This window comes from Equus caballus, chromosome 26 (assembly GCF_041296265.1).
Source record: "Equus caballus isolate H_3958 breed thoroughbred chromosome 26, TB-T2T, whole genome shotgun sequence".
NCBI lineage: Eukaryota > Metazoa > Chordata > Mammalia > Perissodactyla > Equidae > Equus > Equus caballus.
Window position 1 is genome coordinate 22,594,467 of NC_091709.1, and position 21,168 is coordinate 22,615,634.

The following is a 21,168-nucleotide window of genomic DNA, read 5'->3' on the forward strand; positions in this document are numbered from 1 at the left end:
TCTTTAAAATATTTATTCCTGTATGTGACTTTACTGTTGAATTATTTGAGTAAGTAATCCATTTATGAGTAATTTTTCTCACAATAAAAACTTTCCAATTAATACAGTGAACTTAGCCCAGTGCAGCTAAAAAGTAAAAAAAAATAATTTCCAATCAAAAATCTAAAATATGTATCTCCATTATTATTTTTTTTTTTTTAAAGATTTTATTTTTTCCTTTTTCTCCCCAAAGCCCCCCGGTACATAGTTGTGTATTCTTCGTTGTGGGTCCTTCTAGTTGTGGCATGTGGGACGCTGCCTCAGCGTGGTCTGATGAGCAGTGCCATGTCCGCGCCCAGGATTCGAACCAACGAAACACTGGGCCGCCTGCAGCGGAGCGCGCGAACTTAACCACTCGGCCACGGGGCCAGCCCCAGTATCTCCATTATTTTTGAAGAAAGTGAACTGTGATATAATTTGATAGAGTCTTAGGTAGAGACAATTATTTTTTTGCCTGAATAGACAATTTGGGGAACTTTATAAAAATATTAGAAAATAGATTGCCCGGGTATAAAATTGTTCCTTTAAAAAAAGTGCGTACACACACACATGCATATACATGCAATACATTTAGTTTCAAATAGTTTCACATAACCCCACACAAGGAAACCTGTTTTGATATTAAAATTATTAAGAAGCTCGTTTCTAAAAAGCCTTATAATTTTCAAATTGTAAAAGTCTGAATCTTGTAGGGTAAAGCAGCCTTGGCAGATGGGTGGAGAATGAAGAACAACACACAAAGCCAAAAGAAATGATTGGAATGTGATTGCCTTTTGGACTTTGTGCAAACACACAGGGTGACGCCTACAGAGGAGGCTGCAGAAGGAGAGAGTATGATAACAAATCAAATTTTGCTGTTTTATACAAAAAAGCAATTTTATAACAATGTGAAATAATCATGAATTTAGTTTACAGTTTGGTCAAGAACAGTTCACCTTAAGTGCTCTCAGATATTTCTCTTGCCCTTATCACCTTAACTGGTCACTCGCCCAGAATGGGTTGTGTTTACAAGTCATGAGATGCTTCTTCCATGACTTTAGTGGCCTCTAAACTCAAGTGAAATTTATATGTTTAAGTCTTGTCCAAAGTAAATCACATCTGTTCTTTTGGAAACTGTGGCCAATTTAAAACATTCAATACAAAATGAGGACTAAAAATGCGTTAGCTGGCTTAGCAATGCAGAAGAAAAGGATGTGAAAGGATATACAATTTTGACATTATGGACATTATTCCATTATTTTTGCAGTTGTAATATCAGCAAAAAGTACTAAAACTGAAACTTGGATGCATGTCACCAAGTGGCAGAGCTGTTTCAATCATAACTGTGATTGAAGTGGAGAGAACCATTCTTTCACTCTTATAACAAAAATAAATTCTTCATTCTAACTATGAATGAGAATTAACAAGCAAAGGTTTCAGAGACCTGATATTAAGGAAATTGTCATTAATTATAAGAAAGCTTATTACACAAATGGAATTGTAATAAATTAAACCCAAGTCAAAGAGCCTTGAAGAGCTAGAATATTTACGTGAGTATTTTCCCTTTTCTGTTTACTCCGTATAACACGCTGAAACATGTTTGTTATTTTCTGATTTTTTTCCTGTTTATAGTATTTTCTTACATAGAGATTGAAGGCTGAAGAAAATGTTCTAGTATTATTTTTGGTAGGTTAGTCTGTGTTAACAAATACACCCCAAAATAGATAAAGGATCAAAAACAATATTAATGTATTTCTCATACCCTTCATAGTTCAAGGAAGGGGCTGCTTTTCAGCTAGAAGCTCTCCTCTTGTGATAATTCGGGGGCCCACACTTCTTTCATCTCATGACTGCCAATCCAGAGGCAGGGTTCTTCATTTTCTTTTGTTTGTGCAGGAAGGATTTGCCCTGAGCTAACATCTGCTGCCAATCTTCTTCTTTTTTTTTCTCTTCCCAAAGCTCCAGTGCATGGTTGTATATCCCAGTTGTAAGTCCTTCTAGCTCTTCCATGTGAGCCACCACCACAGCATGGCAACTGACAGGTGGGTGGTGTGGTTCTGCAACTGGGAAATGAACCCTGGCCACCAAAGCAATGAGAGTGCCAAACTTTAACCACCAGGCAGGCCATCAGAGCTGACTCCTGGGTTCTTCATTCTTTTTGCTTTTATGCCATGGGCCCATCTTTTACTCTGCTAAACCCTAAGGAACCTGGGGCCGGCCTGGTGGCCTAGTGGTTAAGTTCTCGAGCTCCACATTGGCAGGCCAGGGTTCGCGGGTTCCAATCCTGGGTGCAGACCTACACACCACTCATCAAACCATGCTGTGATGGTGTCCCACAAACAAAAAATAGAGGACGATTGACATAGATGTTAGCTCAGTGACAATCTTCCTCAAGGAAAAAGAGGAAGACTGGTGATAGATGTTAGCTTAGGGTCAATCTTCCTCACCGAAAAAACCCCCCAAAAAAACTGCATAAAAAAACTCCTAAAGACCTTTTTGTAAGTAGAATATTTTTAAATACACAAATGTATGGGATTATAAAGGAAAGCAATTTTATTAACATGTTTATAAAAATGTGTATAAAATGAATTTGATGCAATAAATATATGTACTTTTTAATTGGCATTAAATAACTAGATCTAGCAACACAGCTCAAATAACCACCATAATTTTGAAGTAGCAATGAGGGTAAACAATATTTTGAGATATCTGCAGTAGCAGAAATGTGATATGAAATATCTGTGATTTGGACTGGTGAGCAAGTCTTAAGTGCTATTAATGCTCCTGGGATTTGTTGATTGCCATCATAAGTGAAAGAAATGCTACCTTTCAGTTAAAGGCTCATTTAAAAATATAATCTGTTCACATCCAAGTTTATGAACCCCTGAATCCTGTCCACAAGCCCCTAAGGGCTAAGAACCTCCACCCTTGCCTGCTCCAAATGAGCAAGAGAGGAAAGTGAGCTTGGAGGATGTCTTCCTCCTTTTATAAACTTCATCCCCAAAATGATGTACCTGACTTCCATTGGCCAGAATTCCGTCATTTAGCCACATCTAGCTATAAGGGAGATGATGTGAGGTGAATATAGATTTTTGTTAGTAGCAAGCAAACAGGATTTATAAGATATCTGTAAAAAATCACTCTCTCCAAATCATGCTTGGATTGGGACATTGTAATTCATATGAATAAGTCAAGAAATACTTAGTCATAGGACTTATCATGGAACCTGCACTGTCCTAGGTGCTGGGGATACTGTTATCAATAGCTAGACAAAGTCCTTCTGGTCATGGAGATTTCATTCCTGTTGACTAAAGGAGGGGGAGAGAGATGTACAACCAAGTAAGTATATGATAAGTCCTGTGGTATGACAGATACCATCTGAGATCAATAAATATTTCCTTCAAGATTCTTGAGTCAGGTCTTCCTATGTCTTCTTTTAAGTCATGTCAAATATTCAGAGGGTCACAACTATCAAAAAGGGGATCTTGGTCCTGGGAATGGAAAGGGCTAAACCTAAATAAGGCTACCAGATTCTCAGATTCAGGTGCATGCTAGGGTAGTGGGAAGGGAAGGTATAAATATGTGGAAAATATTTTCTAGTAGTCCAGTCAATTTACAGACCCAAAAGAAGGAGTCCAATTTAGATCCCGTTAACTCCTTAGCTCTTTAAAATGGTCTTTTCCTTGTGTTTTCTACCCTGTTAATATTTTTGCCTCTTAGTTTCCATACTGTTTTTGATTTATTGGTAATCTTAATAAAATGTACTAGCAAATTAAAATTACTATTATAGTAATGTCGTATATGGGGCAAGTATTATTAGCTAACACTTGAACATTATATTTCCAGAAATAAGTTGACTTTTTACCTAACAACAATACATTAATTATTCATGTGAATATATATTCAATATAAGTTGCAGAGAAGGTAGATAAGTGCCCGGTAGAACCCAAACAAAACCTGATAGTAACACTGAGGAGGAAGAGAAGAATTCTCCTCAGAAATCAAAAACATTTCTAAGTGGAGGGAAAGTTTGGGCTGGAATTTTGGGAATGGATAGTATTTCAACATCTAGAGGCCTAAGGAAATGGCATCCTAGAGAGAGCACTGTGAACAAGGCAAAGGAGAAAAGCATGTTCTGGAAATGATGAATGTCCTGGGTTGACTGTAATACAGGCTTCACAAAGGAGAATAAAACAGGAGTCAAGTCTGTGAAAAGTTGTATGGATCAGATCATGGATGACCTTGTTCTGCCAAGCTTTTGGTATGTACACACACACACACACACACACACACACACACCTGGTAAGAAAATAATGTGATGGTAGCACGAGGAAGAGAGAGGAGTGGGAGAGACTGGCTAGATCCCTACTGTGAAATCGAGGAGAGAGTGGATGAGTTCCTGAATAAGCCATTGGCTACAGAAAGGGAAATGAGTGGATTAACTTGAGAGATAATTTAGACTTAGAAATAATAGGTCATAGAGCCAATTTGTTTTCATGAATAGATGAGAGGGAGGAAGATGAGGGAGTGGTTTCTGGTTGGTTACCCTAGAGGATAATGATGCTGTGTAAACTATGGTGGAAAACAAAGGCAGTGGGGCAGACTGAGGGAAAGAAGACACTAGGCTCAGTTTGAGACATTTTAGGTTTGCCGTATGAGCGAGACGTGTCTTTTGCACTCAGAGAAAGAGTTGAAGGTGTAAGTCTGAAACTTGAGAGGCCGGGGGTTTGTGTCATAGATCTCCTGGGAACTATTTGGGAAGTATGAGTAAAATCAGTTAGGAAAGGACTGTCAAATAGAACATCAATCAATTTTAAATCATCTAGGAAAGCAGTTCCACTGAGCAATCGTGACCTTCTCATGTAGCTGCAATTTTTTAAAATTTAACTGAATAATAGATGAGAAAAGAGAAACATCAAAAGACTCGTCAGAACAAGGTTTTTAAAATATGCCCTGCTATAGTTTCAGGGATGAGATTAAAGTAGAGTTTTCTTTTCTCTTTTATGTATTTACTTTTCTTTTAAAATTACGACAAATGTGTCATTGTCAATAGCTTCACTTAAATATTGAAGAACGATTCGGGGCCTCTATGAGTAAATGACTCAGAAACCAGAATTGGGTCACAAGTCCATTCCTAAACCAATCACTCTCAAGGAGAATGGGATTTTTCCTTGGACCATCATTCTCTTCCTGGAGGAAGCAGGATTTACCTCATCAAGATATCTTGATGGGAGTGGGGTACTTATGTGTGTGTTGGGGTGGGGGTAATGGTTACCCCCCAAAAAATCAGGATTCTCCTGGAAAGAAAGGAGGAGTGGCTATTGTGAAGGGAAAATGTAGTGTCCATTATATCATGATTATTTGGTTAAGTGAATCAATAGCAATAATAACAACAAAAAGTTTGCATTTCAACCTCTATTTTTGAAAGTTGTTCTAAAATGTATTAGTTCTTTTTACTTGAGTGAATAGAGTTTACAAAGGATTTTGCCTCTAGGGTTATGGTTTCAGATTAGCATGAATCATCATTACAAAAACACGTGTAAAAAGTGTAGAGGATTGAATCGAATACAACATCAAGAAATATATTGGATGATGTTTTCATGAATTTTTATGAGATATGTATAATATTTTAAGAATGTAAGTCCACAAGGGAAGGATGTTATTTGTTTTGTTCAAGGGGAATGTCTAAGCGTAAAACAATACTTTATGCCTAGTAGGCGCTCAACAAGTATCTGTGGAATGAATAAATGAAGAAAATAGTTATATCACCTTAGTTGTGATTTTTATCCCTCTCTGAAAAAAGAGAATTCTCTCTAAAGCAGATATTTTATATCTGATTATTAGGTATTTCATTTGCCCTACTTTTCCCTTTTGTAATGTTCTTTCTAAATTTAACTATACATGTCCTTCTCTTCTGCCCTTCAACTTCAACCAAAGTGCTGGGTTTAGTCATACTGGCTTGTTTCCCTTCTTGGCTTTCAAAGATCCTGGTATAATTTCTTTTGAGTGGGCAGAACTCTGTTCTTTTTGATAGCCAACTTCTCTGAACTCCACTTTCTAAGAGAAGTCCAAAGACTCATTGTACTAGTTTTCAAGCTTGATACAATTAGCTTCCTAAAGTTGATTTTCTTAATCTTGCTGACATTTCCATTCCTTTCCCTTAGGGAAAGGAATTCAATTTCGTAAACTTGTGATTGTTTCCTCAAGGTTTCCTTCTGCTATTAGAAGCCCATCTAATTTTTCCCTGTGAGCAAGTATTAGATTGATGTCTTCCCTAGGAAATGTTACCTCTATCACAGAAAACTGTGCTATCAGATCATGCTCCTTCTGAACTGCTCTGTCATCATTCTCATTTGATATGAACCTGTCAACCCATAGCTTTATTTAAAATTTCTTTAAGTTGACTGAAGAAAATCTTATGAAACTTCTTTTCCTGGTTTTAGTGATTTACATGATTTATATTAGATTTAGAATATAGTTATTTCATGTATTCTTAGCATATTAACTTTAATTCAGTTATTCTTCCCAAACAATTCCATTATTATACCTTTGTTCTGGATATATGAAGGCATTAATTTCACAGATAATTATGGAATGCTCTCTATTTCCTAAGTCGGTTCTCCAGTTTCATGTGCTATTCTCCTAGTTGTCATGTATTTTGATAGCATCTTGACTCTGGCCCTGAGATGAGACCTCCGGATTCTCCTGACTAATTCTATCATTCAAAAGTTACATCAGAGCCTATTTACATAGTTGTATTATTATTTCCTTATAAAGGAATATGGTAATATAATGAGACATTTTAAATATATTATGTGATGGTCGCTGAGACATATAAAAGTCACTGTTCACAGTGGACAATTATATAAAAATAAAAACATCAAAGAAAGGGAACAAATGACAGTGCCAGAAAAAGGATAAAAATCTTTAATTAGTTTGTATTAGAAAGAAAAAATAGTACTCACTTCGGCAGCCCGTATACTAAAATTGGAACGATATAGAGATTAGCCTGGGCCCTGCGCAAGGATGACACACAAATTCGTGAAGCGTTCCATATCTTTTTGGGCACATGTGTCGTGATGGATTATAATTAGTTTTTGGGTGGTGAACATGATGTGATCTGCACAGAGTTTGAGGTATATTGTGATGTACATCTGAGGGCTATATAATGTTATAATCCAATGCTACTGCAATAAAAAAAAAGAAAGAAAAAATAAGTGATAAATGATTTGGTGAGAGCATAGGGAGGAGTTAAATGAATGATTAAATCTATTTAATGGATTAAACAAGAAGATATTGGATGACTAAATAAGATTAGAAAATGATCATTTTATAGAAACTTAAAAGTGCCTCAAATGATTTTTCATTAGTTCTTTTTATTTCTTCAACTAATATGTTTTGAGTGTGCTTATGTGTTAGTTCAGAGAACATGAGATAAGTAACATCTGGTCCTTGCCAAGAAGGAGATTACAGTCTTGGAACAAGAGATAGTTTATATAAGGCTTTGTTTTCTCTCTTTTATTGCATGTCTATGATAGAAATCATAATGAGTATGATGGGAATGTGAAGGAAGTTTGGCAGAAGAGTGAATTATCCTTAGGAATATGAGAAAATGAGTCAGGGGTAAGAATATCTATTTATACGTATTTGTAAGGCATCCTGAGTAAGACTGTGCTGATTGCACAAAGGCAAGGACATTCCATTGCTGTATAGTACATCTCAAGCATAGAATGTGGGAGGAGAGGGTTAGAGATAACCACAGGCGAGACTGTGGATATTTTCATTGAAAGTTCAGCCTCCGAAGCACAGAAATCTTTGGTTCTTAAATAAGGATGCCCAGGCAAATCATCAGGACACTGGGTTGGAGGATGGCTGGCATGTAATTGGGCCGTCAGACCATGAGAGAGTGAAAGACTGATTTAAAACAGGGCATTTGGAATTAGAAACTTCTGGCATCACGAAGGGCCATAGCTTATAGCATGGATCAGCAGTATGTTTATGGTGAGAAAAACGTCAAACGATATTTCCTTTTGGGATGCTCCCTCTGTGTATGATGCTAATCAAGATACTTCCTCAGTGGTACCTTCATCTACCCTAATATGTCCTAAATGTTCTACTGAGTATCTTCAAATTAACTTCAATTAAATGCTTGACTTGTTTTGAACAGTATGTATTAAATTCCTTAAAAGAATCAGATGATAGCTTTTGTTTGCTTCAGTAATTTTTTTGAAAGGTATGTGGTTGACCTTTATGGAAGATCATTAAGAGAAAACATCTTATGATATTCACATTCAAAGAAACACATGTTAGTATCTCCCAAACTAAAAGTGAATTCTGGGTACCCCTAAACTCTACATCATATTTCAGTTATGTTCCCATCTCTCTCTAACCTGTTCAAAGCAAACCTTCTCAATAGGGTTATCTACATTTGCTGTCTCTCCTTTCTCAGCAACTATTCACTCTTCAACCTACACCAATGTGGCTTCATCCCCAAGCATGGTCCATAAGATGCCATTTAACCCACTCTTGTCAAGGTCACTTACAATCTCCAGGCTGCTAAATCCAAGGAACATTTCTCTGTCCTCATCTTACTAGACCTCCTAGCAACATTTGACAAAGTTTGCCATTCCTCCCTTCTTGAAACACTTTCTTTTTGACTTTAATGACACCACACTGGACATAGCACCCATATTAATGATTATGAATGATAGATTTATATTTTTCTCTTTACCATGGTTCTAATTTTCTTTTTACATTTCCATTTATGCTTATGCCTTATTTGTGAGGTACCTTAAATCCGTGTGGGAAAAAGAATGCATATAATTAAGATAAAATATTAAATATGCAATCAATAATATTGGCTATCTTATGGTTAAAGGATGTCGTAAAGCAATTCAAAGAACCTATAACCATGGACCTAGTCAAATAGAATTGCATGTGTAAGTACATTATCTAAAAAGATATAATGTCAACAGTGTCAAATAAAGAGAATTTATACATATATACAGACTACTTAAAGATGCACATAATTCCTATGAAATAAAGAACTAGAGAGGATGAGGGCAACAATAGAAATCGGGCTCAAGAAAGACTAAGAGACAATATACAGTTGAATTCTCTTTCAAGTAAAAAGAGTCCATTTACTTAGGAAAAGGCCCTCATTAACCTTGAGATTCAGTAGCAGCTTCTATGAAACATTCCTAACCAGAAAACATGGAATAGCTTATTAGTATGGGCCAGTGGTGTAATCACAGAACCACTGGATGGGAGTCAGAACAGGTGGATTAAAAATAATGGTGTTGCGCCTTAGCTGTCTAGGGAATGATTGGGTTAGACCTGTGCAGGCAAAGGAAGCACAGCACTTATACAGTTATTAAAATAAGTATCTTGCTTTTGAATACATTTCAGAGGGAGATTATTTTATAAACCAAATAGTAAGTGAAAATTGGCAAATGGAAAAATTTTTTTTACCAATACATGTCTCTATATAAAGGTGAATTCTACTGATTTTCAAAAAACGTGGACATGGAATGTTGACAGCTTTTATTGTGGCATTTTACTCTTTCTGAGGAGATGGTTATGCTCAAGTCTGAAAAGCCAGTGAAATTCTTGGTTGAGAAAAAGATTTCATAGAAATTAGAGGCATGGTCATGGAGTTTGGACAGCAAGTATCTCTTCCTTGGATGGCTTTTCTAAGATTAAAGATTATGCCAAAGATAATAAAATAGCTGTTTGCTGAATAAACATAGGATTAAAAGTTTTCTTAAGTTAAAAAGTAATAAATCGATTTAGGAGAAAAAGGGTAATTAAGCAATGAGTATTTTTTGGCTTAAAGTTTATCAATGTGTAGTATGTATCAAAATTCTTGTTTTAGTTGCTGATTTTCACCTCAGCAATTCTACCTCTAGCAATCAGTCCAATGGAAAAAATCAGAAATAGGCGCACAGAATGATGGAAGAATAATAATTGAAGTGCCTGGTTCTCCCTACTCCCAGGGCAAACCTTGGACAAGGACTTGTGTTTGTGTGGTAATACCAGGACAAAAGAATGAGGGACAGGAAGACTGAGGGAAGGAGAAAAAGCTATAATAAGTGACTATTGTAAAGGTCACCAGCTGGGGCGTCATCCCACCTGGGATCTCCTCAAGAGCCCATTGAATGATTCTCAGAATTTTTCTCTCAAGGATCAACTGGGAGAAGCGTTCATCCATGAGAGTTCATCTTCTCTTGGTTGAGGGCTGCTCTGAAGGCATCACCTCTGTTCTCCATCCCCTTACAGTCTTCATGGATTAGGGTCATTTCTTGGGCATTCTTGACCTCATATTGGGAGAAAGACATCTGCTTTAGGAGAGATGCTGTCAGCCCACAGAGAATTAATGCCCAAACAAAACTGTCTACTACAGTTGTTGCTGGAATCAATAGTGAGGTCTAGAGCATAGTGGTGGGGCATCAGAGGCATTTGAAACACTAATTATGTCGGGGGTTTTTTTTTGAGGAAGATCAGCCCTGAGCTAACTACTGCCAACCCTCCTCTTTTTGCTGAGGAAGACTGGCTAACATCTATGCCCATCTTCCTCTACTTTATACATGGGACACCTATCACAGCATGGCTTTTGCCAAGCAGTGCTGTGTCCACATCTGCGATCCGAACCGGTGAACCCTAGGCCCCCAAGAAGCAGAAGGTACGCACTTAACCACTGTGCCACCGGGCAGGCCCCATGTGGTTATTTTTAAAATAATATTCAAAAAATTGGAAATGACCAAATAAACCAAATATACACAAAAGTGGACTTTGGTTATTATAGTGTATAAGCTATATAGTGTTTAGCCTATGTGACAAAATATTTTGCAGCCACTTAAATATGTTTTAGAAGAATATTTAATGCTTTGGGAAATTGTTCATAGCATTAAGTTAAATAGATAATAAAAGATATTACAGGTCTTAATCATTTATATATGCATAAACAATTTGAAAATATATATTGACATATTAACGGTGGTTATTTGTGGGTAGTAGGATTATAGGTTATCTTCATTTTCTCTTTTGTGCTTTTCCATATTTTCTAAAATTTTTACAAAGAACATGTAGTATTTTAGTAATTAAAAAGTCAATGCAAAAAAAATTCCATTGCATAGAATTCATCCTATATTCTCACTGTCCAGGAGTTTATCCAGGTTTTGTAAACTATGGATTCACTGTAAAATCTTTTTCTCTACCATATGTTCAATGTATGGCCAAAATGCCCATTACAAATTTGACTGCCTTTGACTTGGTGGTGCAGTCTCAGCTCAGGTCTCCCCATCTCTCATCGACTGACCCTACAAAGCAACACTGTGTGCTTGGAGTTTCATCAATGTTTCAGTATAGATAAGAGCATATTCACTTGCTCAATTGAATTATTTCTCTTGAAGCAGCCAATAGAAACAGAAGAGCCAGAAATGAAAAAGAGTGTTGAGAAAAATTAATCTGCCATTCAACACAAGTTGTGTTACAAAAATACTTACGGAATTACTTATTTCCTGAGAATGAAACAGTGTCCTGTACTGGAAAATTGTAAAGGAGGCTTTGAGGTTACTGATACTCCGTAGTCACTTAATATGGACCAGAACCTGATGTCATGTGACAACACACTCCCAGAAGGGATGCTGTCCTCTCTGGTTTAGTTCATGCTTCTTTTTTCAAGAGCCTCACATATTAAAGAACTGAGAGTTGAGAACATACAGTTTATCTGAACAGGTTATATTTAAGGCATGAACAACAGTGGAAAACCTAGCAGATGGATCATGGTTAAGCTAGTGAAAACAACTGATTTGGGAAGCAGAGAACTTACATCATAGCTGAAAGCAACAAAATGCCAGCTGTAACCTGCTGAGAAAATAGCAATGGCAGAAAAGAAAGAAACTAATCTGGCTTGTAGTAGTTGGCAATGGAGTTGCTTTTTTCGAGCAGAGTTTAGACTAATAGAGAACTTAAGGGGAAAAAAAAGAATTAGAATTTGTGCAGATTGAAAGTGTATCTCAAAAAATTATCTTCAAATATTTGAAAGAATAGAAAATATTACTTATTTATCAAATGGACTTTTTCTTTCTGCTACATTTTATTAGTTTTACAGAAAGTTGACCATTAGTAAATCAACATTGCATATGATAGAAATTTTGAAAAGTTTCAGGAATCAGTACTTTATCTTGATAGTATTATCATATTGGAAAATTTCACTTCTTTATGGAAACCTCAAAAACTATGTACCTTTGACAAGGACACCCCTTCCAGTCAAAATTATGAATTCATTTATTCAGCAAATATTTTTTCACATCTACAAGATACCCAATATCATAATTGACTCTGAAGACAAAGATGAAAAAGGTGGACATTTTTGTTATGAACCCCCAGTGTAGAAGAGGAAATCAATGATGTAAAATATAACACTGTGGCACCACTTGCAAATACAAGGGTCAGAAAGAGGCCATGGAGTGTAATGGCTAAGCACATGGACTCAGGAGGGATTTGCCTGTGTTTAGACTCTTCTTTTACCACCCACTTACAATCTGAGTACCTTTGGACTGGTTGCTTAAACTACTTCTTCGTTTCCTCATCTATAAAACAAGGATAATAATAATGCATTTACCTTTCCTAATCTAAACGATTTAATAGGATTCATGCATATGCAAATCAAGATATGTAAAGAACAGTGTCTGGTGTGTGTTAGGTGTTATGTCTCAGCTAATGCCATAAAAAACCTAAGGATTAGTGGATAAGTAAAGGAGAGAATGTTGCTGGGAAGAATTTGTCAGGAAAAGATTAACAGAAGAAGCCTCTAAAGATGATTGACAGCTATATCACTCCTGGTATTTATCCAAAGAACAAAAAACCATTAATTCAAAAAGATATATGCAACCTTATATTCATTGCAACATTATTTGAAACAATCTAAGCACCCATCAATGGATAAATGGATAAAGAAGATGTAGTATATATATGTAATGGAGTACTACTCAGCTGTAAGAAAAAAAAAAATGAAATCTTTCCATTTGTGCCAACATGGATGGACCTTGAGGGCATTGTGCTAAGCAAACTAAGTCAAATGGAAAAAGACAAATACTGTATGATGTCACTCATATGTGGAAGATAAAAACAACAACGAACGAACACATGGACATGGAGAATAGATTGGTAGTTCCCAGAAAGGAAGTGGGGGGTAAAAGGGCACATGCATATGGTGATGGATGGTGTCTAGACTTTGGGTGGTGAATATAATGTAACCTTCACAGAAATTGAAATAGAATGATATACACCTGAAATTTATATAATGTTATAAACCAATGTGACTTCAATAAAAAAATAAATAAAAAATAAAGATGATGGAGAATTGGTGAGAATGAGAATGTGATCTAAAATTATTCTAGGTAATAGAAGTCATTTTTAAGCAAAAAATAGTAATAAAATGCAAAAAACTTAAAACTGATTTTGGAGGCCGGCCCCATGGTGTAGTGGTTAAATTCAGCACACTCTGCCTTGGCAGCCCAGGTTTGTGCGTTCAGATCCCAGGTGCAGACCTACACCACTTGTCAGCCATGCTTGGCAGTGACCCAAACACACAATAGAGGAAGATTGGCACAGGTGTTAGCTCAGGGCTAATCTTCCTCAAGCAAAAAAAAAAAGGAAGGCAAATCTTCCTCATACACACACACACAAAACCTGATTTTGGTGGCTTGGGTGGATCTTTGTGTGATCAAGACTTTTTACAGTATCATAGTAATGTATATTGCAGCTGGCTGTCATACTCAGAAAATCTAAGGCCCAGATTAATTTTTACTACTCCTATCTTTACAATGGATTTCTACTCTGCCTCCAAACTGCATATTTCTCAATAAATGTAATCGGATATTTTCAATGTTTCAGCCACCTGGACAGTATCTAAGTAAACATACTGACTTTGCTTCTAAATATGTCTGTGGTTACTGACGAGTCATTAAGAGACTAGATGATTTTTCTTAAATTTATAGGAATTGGCCCCAAGAACTTCAAGTGAAACGTATTAGATTGAAAGCTCCTTGAGGGCTACTCTTATGTGTTTTTCATTTTAGTGATGCATTCAACAGACACCCCAGAATGTGCTAGGTATTGTACATTTTAATGTAATAGCTGCTGGTGAAAGTGGAGCTAGATGTGGAAAGGGTGTTAGAAGAGTGTAGTTCATGCTGTACTGCTGTCTGGAGTTAGGTCGATAGGTTCTGTATATGTTTTACTACTGTTATCTTTCTTCAATTATTTTCAGTGATTGTGGGATTGGTATATAGAAAACTAAAAGAAAACAGACCTTAATTTGGACCAACCACTGATGATTACACATGTAATTAATGGGGAAGACTGTTTGCTGGTATTTATTTTAGAACCCATCCCATCCCTGCCAAAGAAAATGGCAGCGCTGAAACTTCACATTTTGAAACAGCCAGTTCATTTGGCTGCCATGAACTTGTGGCTGTAATAGATTTATTTGATTTTTTATACTGCATATGTAAGAGTCAAAATTTATACAGGGCAGAGAGTTTTATTTTCATTTGATAATAGCTCTTTGGTTTTGATATAGATTAAATGAAATCCATGGCGTAGACTCTGGGATATGAAATCATATGTCTTAAAATATATTTAATTTGTGTTTCCCCATACTGTTGAGACATTTCAGTAGCCCAATAGATACCACAAGTTAGTCTAATGAAGGCCGTGGGTGACTTCCATGCCATAGTCTATGGAACTCTGACATGTTCATAATTAACCAAAGTCTGGGGATTCAGTTCTAAGTCGGTCTTTTGCCCAAGTATTCAGTTCTTGAATGTGATTAAGAAGCTGAATTTTATTTTTGAGAATTTGGCTTCAGTTCCTAGAAGCCATGCTACTGAAATCATTTGGTTTCTAAGCATTTTTTTATGGAGGGGATAATTTCCATAAACTGGTATGTTTTTTAGAGATATTTCCGCTCAATATTCTGTATAACGCAATTCTTTCTACAGAACATTCTCTTGCCTTTGCATGGCTGATTCTTCTTCGCCTCTCAGATTTCAGCTTAAATATCACTTCCTAAAAGGCTTTTCCTGAAGGATCTTTGTAGCTTCCACCAGAACATTTCCTACCTCAAATTATTTTAAATCATTGTGATAAATTTATCATATATGATACCTAGCATTAACATATTTTTAAATGCCCCCAAAACAAGGAAATTGTCAACTGTTCTTCTTGTTTTTGCTGTGTGTAATTCAGATAATTATTTATCGACATTTTGAAGTTGTTTCCCTTTCCTAACTCTGTGGAATGTTAGAAAAGCTTAATAAAAACAAGCAAATTTGTCCCAATTTTCTTAGCTGAATATACAAGGTCAAAGCAGCCAGCATTTGTTTATATTTAGTTGTATATTAATGTTTACAGGAAGATTTTCAAAAGAACAAATTTTCTTCAAAGCCTCTGATAGTACTTTTTTGTGTGAGGAAGGTTGTCACTGAGCTAACACCTGTGCCAATCTTCCTTTATTTTATGTGGGATGCCACCACAGCATGGCTTGGTGAGCAGTGCAAACTCTGGGCTGCTGAAGCGGAGCACAGGAACTTAACCACTCGGCTACGGGGCTGACCCCTCTGATAGTATTTTTAAGTCCTCTTTTTCTCCTTTCTCTCACCATAAACTCAGTGCAACTATACACCTTCTCTACTCCAGAACTCTGGGGATCTGCTCTTGATTGTCACACAAATCTCTTAAATTCAACAGGTTCAAAACTGAACTCATCTTATACCCTCCAAACGCTGCTCCTAATGACTCCTCCTCTGATATGCCTTATGTTGATTCTTAGTATCATCTTCCACCATCTCTGAGCCAAGATCTAAGAATGGTGCGGAATTCTTCTCTTTCAATCCACCCCTCTCTAAGTCACCATGCATATCTCTATATATTTAGGTATACACAAATACCTATTTATCTGTAATACTTATAAATACCTGTCTGTTTGTAATATCTACCTGTTTATCTATCTACCTATCTATCTATCTATTGTATATTTGTTTATGTACCTATAAGTCTATTTTGCTCTTTAATAAAATTCAAATCAGTTCCTTCCTCTCCATCCCCACCATTTTTGCCATGTCCCGAGTTCAGGTCATTTTTTGGTCTCAGTTACTGAATTCACATTCCTGTGATGCCACCTCCAGTTACTTCTACCAACACAGAGTGATTTTTCGTAAAAGTCTCTCTCTTCTGCCTAAACTCCCTCTATGGCTCCTGAATGACTTCATCTTAGGATGAATTACATCTTAGGATAAGATACACAACTCTTCCTGATGTTGCCCTTGCTACTTTTCAGTTTTATCTTTTCCTTTTCCCCACTTTGAACTTTACACATAAAAATGCAGTACTGCTTGTAATACCAGGATGTACTCTTCTTGCTCTTCTTTTCCACGTCTCCTGAATGTTTGCACATTCATGCTTTCTCTGTGAAACGATCCGTGCTTTACTTGTCCCAGTGAATTACTGCGTGCCCTTCAAAATTCAGCTAAGTTATAGTTTCATCTGAAATGAATTATCAAGCCTTTCATTTCAGGGAACTTCTTCCTGTTCCCATAGTGTTGTGAATATCCCTGCCAGTATTTATTTCTCTGTATTTACTGTTTTTTAAAATTTTTCTGCCTCCTCCACCTGGCTTTGAGCTTGTTTAAGAGAAAGAGTATGTTCTTTATCTAAATCTCTGGTATACAGCATGATGTCTAGCCCAAGATATACGCTCAACATATGTAGGTGAATGAAAAAAAAAAAAAATAGTCATGGAACCAAGAACACTGGCTTCTATTTGAAAAAATTCTGCAACTGGGAAAAGGAGATGTAAAAGTGATTGGTACGCAAAATTTTGCCTCAAGTTCTGCTTTCTGTGTGTTAGGAAATGTTCTCAGAATTTTTTTTTTGTCTGTGAATGCATTCGGTCAGTGCAATTAGCCTAGGAGATGAATGCTATTATTATTCATTTCCATATCAGGAAGTTGAGACACAAAGGAATTTATTTACCTAAGAGCATGCATTTTCTTAGCCTAGATTCCTCAGAAAGCAGAGTCTAAGGCAAAGAGTTATGTGCTAAAATTTTATGAGGGAATGCAAAACCAAGGGAGCAGGAGTTAGAGAAAAGGGACTGAGACCGAGAAGGAGAGAGTCAACATAATGTAGTGTTACTGAGCCGATCAGTACTTGATTTCAAGTGCAAGTGTTCTGGATCTCTCAGGACCATCTTCTGAGAGGCCTTATGATGAATGCATCTCAATACTGTCCATTGTAGGAGAGGAAAAGGGAAGAATTATCCATGGGCTCATGGGTCCTATTGGTCAAATGTTTTTCCCACATTTATTTCAGGATTGGACAAGCACGTTGTCGAAAGGATGCCCTGGCATGGTATGTGTTTTCACCCACAGGAATGCGCCAGAGAAGGAGGCACAGGAGGCACTGCAAGGGAATGACTCAAGCTAGAGTTGATTTGCTTCCCTCTGAAGCCTTTTGAAGCCTGTGTATAGATCACTGCTGTAGCAATGGCTTGGATGAAATAGCAGCCAAAGGCCCTGGAGAAGGTATGGCTGAAAGGATCTGCAGAGGGGCATAAGAAAAGCCTGATATTTCCCTCTAATAAATGATAAAACCCTTGTCCAAATGCTAGCAGTCTGACTGCAGATCCTATAGTCAGTGTTGCCCTCCAGCCTGGGCAACAGTGGACCTTGCCCAGTGCTTTGGCAGGACATATGTCACAAAGACACACAAAAAATAAAGTTGTTAAAGAGCATATGGATGCCTCTGTTTCTGGCACAGCACCACCTACAAGCCAAAACATCTTCTCTCTTGACTCTATACTGCTTAGGCCCCAGGAAAATGCTTCTCTACATCTTGCATGCTGCATCTTTATCCAAAGCCATGACTGAAGTTTGTTGAGCTGCTGACATAGAAGACAGACACTGATGCAGAGTATGGGGAGGATTGATCAGCTGAAGCACCTAGGCAAGAGGAAAAGACAACGGAACTTGACAAATCCATCTCTCAGATAGCATGACTACAACAAATTGTTACCTAATATAATATAATTTCTCAGCATTCCAAATCCCAGCATGGGGAAACACCATGAAGGAACATATTTGCAATAGTTGTATGAGGAATTTAAGATTATTCTCTACATGGACAGCTGGATTACTATTGAATGTTAGAATAGTGAATAGCCTTATTTTGATAAAATAAGGTTCAGTTGCATTTTTTAAAATTAAAAGTTCAGCCACATCTAAAATCTAGACTTAATTATGTTCATCCAGTATAATTTGTATTCTGCCCATACTTTCAGAAGATAATATTGAATGTTTTAGAGAAGAAATAACTTTCTGAAGCACATATGAGAGAGAATTTGATTATAGTTAACTTTTACATTTGCTTTAATATATACTTCTTGATGAAAATAATTCAACTATTGTGAACTCTGAATATAATTAAATATTATCATTTTAGCTCTTTACATCATTAGATGCCATTAGAACACAACTATGTGAAAATCTTAGTAATAATAGCACAATTCATGATTTTGCTGAAACAAAGGCACAGATAAATTTATGGACTACATATATAATAGTTTATGAATCACATATGTTCATTTTATGCTTATCCAGACATCTTCAGGGGCCGGCCTGGTGGCGCAGTGGTTAAGTGCACATGTTCTGCTTCTCGGCGGCCTCGGGTTCGCTGGTTCGGATCCTGGGTGCGGACATGGCACCGTTTGGCAAAAGCCATGCTGTGGTAGGCATCCCACGTATAAAACAGAGGAAGATGGGCATGGATGTTAGCTTCAGGACAAGTCTTCCTCAGCAAAAAAGAGGAAGACTGGCAGTAGTTAGCTCAGGCCTGATCTGCCTCAAAAAAAAAAAAAAAAGATTTATCTTCAGCCAGTCAACAGAATATCCACCCATATGCGTTAATAATTGAATTTAGCGATCTCCGGTATTTGGCTGACTCAGTCATTCAAAAACAATAGATTTAATTATATTTTCTAGATTGTTATTATTCGGTTATATACGATAAAATATTTTACTTAACCGTTGGTTAGTTAGAAATATAACTTTTAAATATTTAGATGTAATGTATGTTTGCTCCTATTTGTACTCTTGCCCCAGACTCCACAAATGTTAGGGGTGGTTTTGCACGTTTATAATAAATGCCTATATTTTGCTTTACCACACTGCAGCCCACACCATTCCAGTACAGTATACACTCAACTCTATTCTACTCCTACACCATACTGCCTCCCTATTGTTTCAGGGATGGGTCCCGTTGAGCAATCCATTCCAGTTAAACGGTTGTTACTAAATTGACAAAACTAAGATGGCATTTTAGCCCAGTTAAACTATTGGCACTGTGTTTAAATGGAATACGTTTAACCATCCATCTCCAAATATGAAAACAACTATAGATGACAAGGACTAAATACTCCAGCCTACAGTACTGTAGTCCATAATGCTTTTAGCTCTTAAGAAAAGTACTATTCAAATATCAGTTGTCTCCTCCGACCCCTCACAGGATTTCACTCAAGTCATCTTAATTGATTGCTCCTCTTGTGAAGGAACCCTGCTTTTCCTCTTCCCTGACTGAAAGAATAACTCAGAGAAATTGCCTGATGCTATAAATTTCGTAAGGCATTTGCTTATTATCTTATTTTTGTATAAGACAAAATACTTTCTGGACTTGTAGAAATTTTACTGTGTAGTGCTAAAAAGAAGGATTGTAGTTTTACTGGTATTTGTATACTCTCTTTTGAATGGATTTCCAATAAGGAGCTTCTGGGGAGGCAGAGGTAATAAAAAATTCATCATTTTTTACCTAAAATGCCATCCCATCTCTACTTTTCCCTGTTGAAGCCACAGACCCTGGTCAGTACTTTTCAAAGAGATACTGTTGTTTTGATACTTAGGTTTTGTTTCTATGTTTTCTCCCCATAATTTCAATTTTGCCATGTTGTACTCAATAAAAATTGGAATATTATAAGATATTCTATTTTTGATCTTCCTGCAAAGGCCAAAGGGGAAGATGTGGCTGCTAAATAACCATCTTGAGAGGGTAACTCTTTTGGTAATAAGCCCATCTGAAACCATAAGGTAATTTAAACATGTTTTGGTTTTTCCTATCAACTATATTTTTATCTCTGATTTCCTCATAGCAATCTCCTGTGATATAAATTTAGATATTTTGTATTTCCATATAGTAGAGATCTTTTTTGTTTTTAATCTTTTATATATAAAAACTAAAACAGGGGCCAGCCCAGTGGCGCAGTGGTTAAGTTCTCACATTGTGCTTTGGTGGCCCAAGTTTCGCCAGTTTGGATCCCGGGTGCAGACCTATGCACTGCTTGTCAAGCCATGCTGTGGCAGGCATCCCACATATAAAGTAGAGGAAGATGGGCACGGATGTTAGCTCAGGGCGCGTCTTCCTCAGCAAAAAGAGGAAGGATTGGCAGCAGATGTTAGCTCAGGGCTAATCTTCCTCAAAAACAAAACTAAACTAAACTAAAACAAAGCCTCCCCATTACTTCTTGGTTCTTGTAAAATAAGATTTGGTTATTCAAAAACTCTATTTTCACTTACAGATTATCAACTTATTGTAGTATATTCAAAGTTAAATTCAGAAATGTGGAATACAGTCTTTTATATATTCTCTGAAGTTTTCTAGCAGAAGTTTGTATAGTTCAGGTCCATTCATATGAGATAGCAAAGCCACTTACAAGTTAAAGTACTTTAAAAATAATTCAAATATTCACTCTTAAGTATCCATGCAAATGAGACAAAAGATTGTCATAATAATTAAATATTTATAAAAAATCCGCTCTGCTTTTTGTGGCGCACAGATGTGTTCTTAGTGATAAATCCCGATGTGGGAGGGAAATGAGGTGCTCAGGCATAACAGCTTTCTCAATGCCAGCAACTCCGCATCTCAGAAGATGTTCTTATGAACTTGACCTGAGCCAAATGGAATCAGCAGGACAGCTGGGAGGTCGCGCACATTGGTGAGGGCAGAGAATCTCTCACCCTTCTGGCTGAGTTAGTTCTACAAATCAAACTTCCTACTACAATTATTTGAGAGTTGAGTAAGAAGTCATGACATCCA

General features: G+C 36.8%; 1 protein-coding gene and 1 non-coding gene across 22 annotated transcripts in view; both read left to right on the top strand.

Moving 5' to 3' along the window:
• LOC138920927 (uncharacterized) overlaps nucleotides 1-21,168 on the top strand; it is a 613,683-nt gene that overhangs the window by 566,514 nt on the left and 26,001 nt on the right. The window contains exon 4 of one of the 21 annotated variants that reach the window (XM_070252395.1): nucleotides 17,398-17,820. The exons of the other annotated variants lie outside the window; for them this stretch is intronic. Within the exon in view, the coding sequence (XP_070108496.1) occupies nucleotides 17,398-17,501 (104 nt within the window). The 3' untranslated portion in view covers nucleotides 17,502-17,820. Of the gene's footprint in view, nucleotides 1-17,397; nucleotides 17,821-21,168 lie in introns of those variants that run through there. 21 annotated transcript variants of the gene reach the window in all.
• Nucleotides 6,976-7,079, top strand: LOC111770869 (U6 spliceosomal RNA). Its single transcript, XR_002804303.1, has one exon. It is a non-coding gene; the product is annotated as a U6 spliceosomal RNA (small nuclear RNA).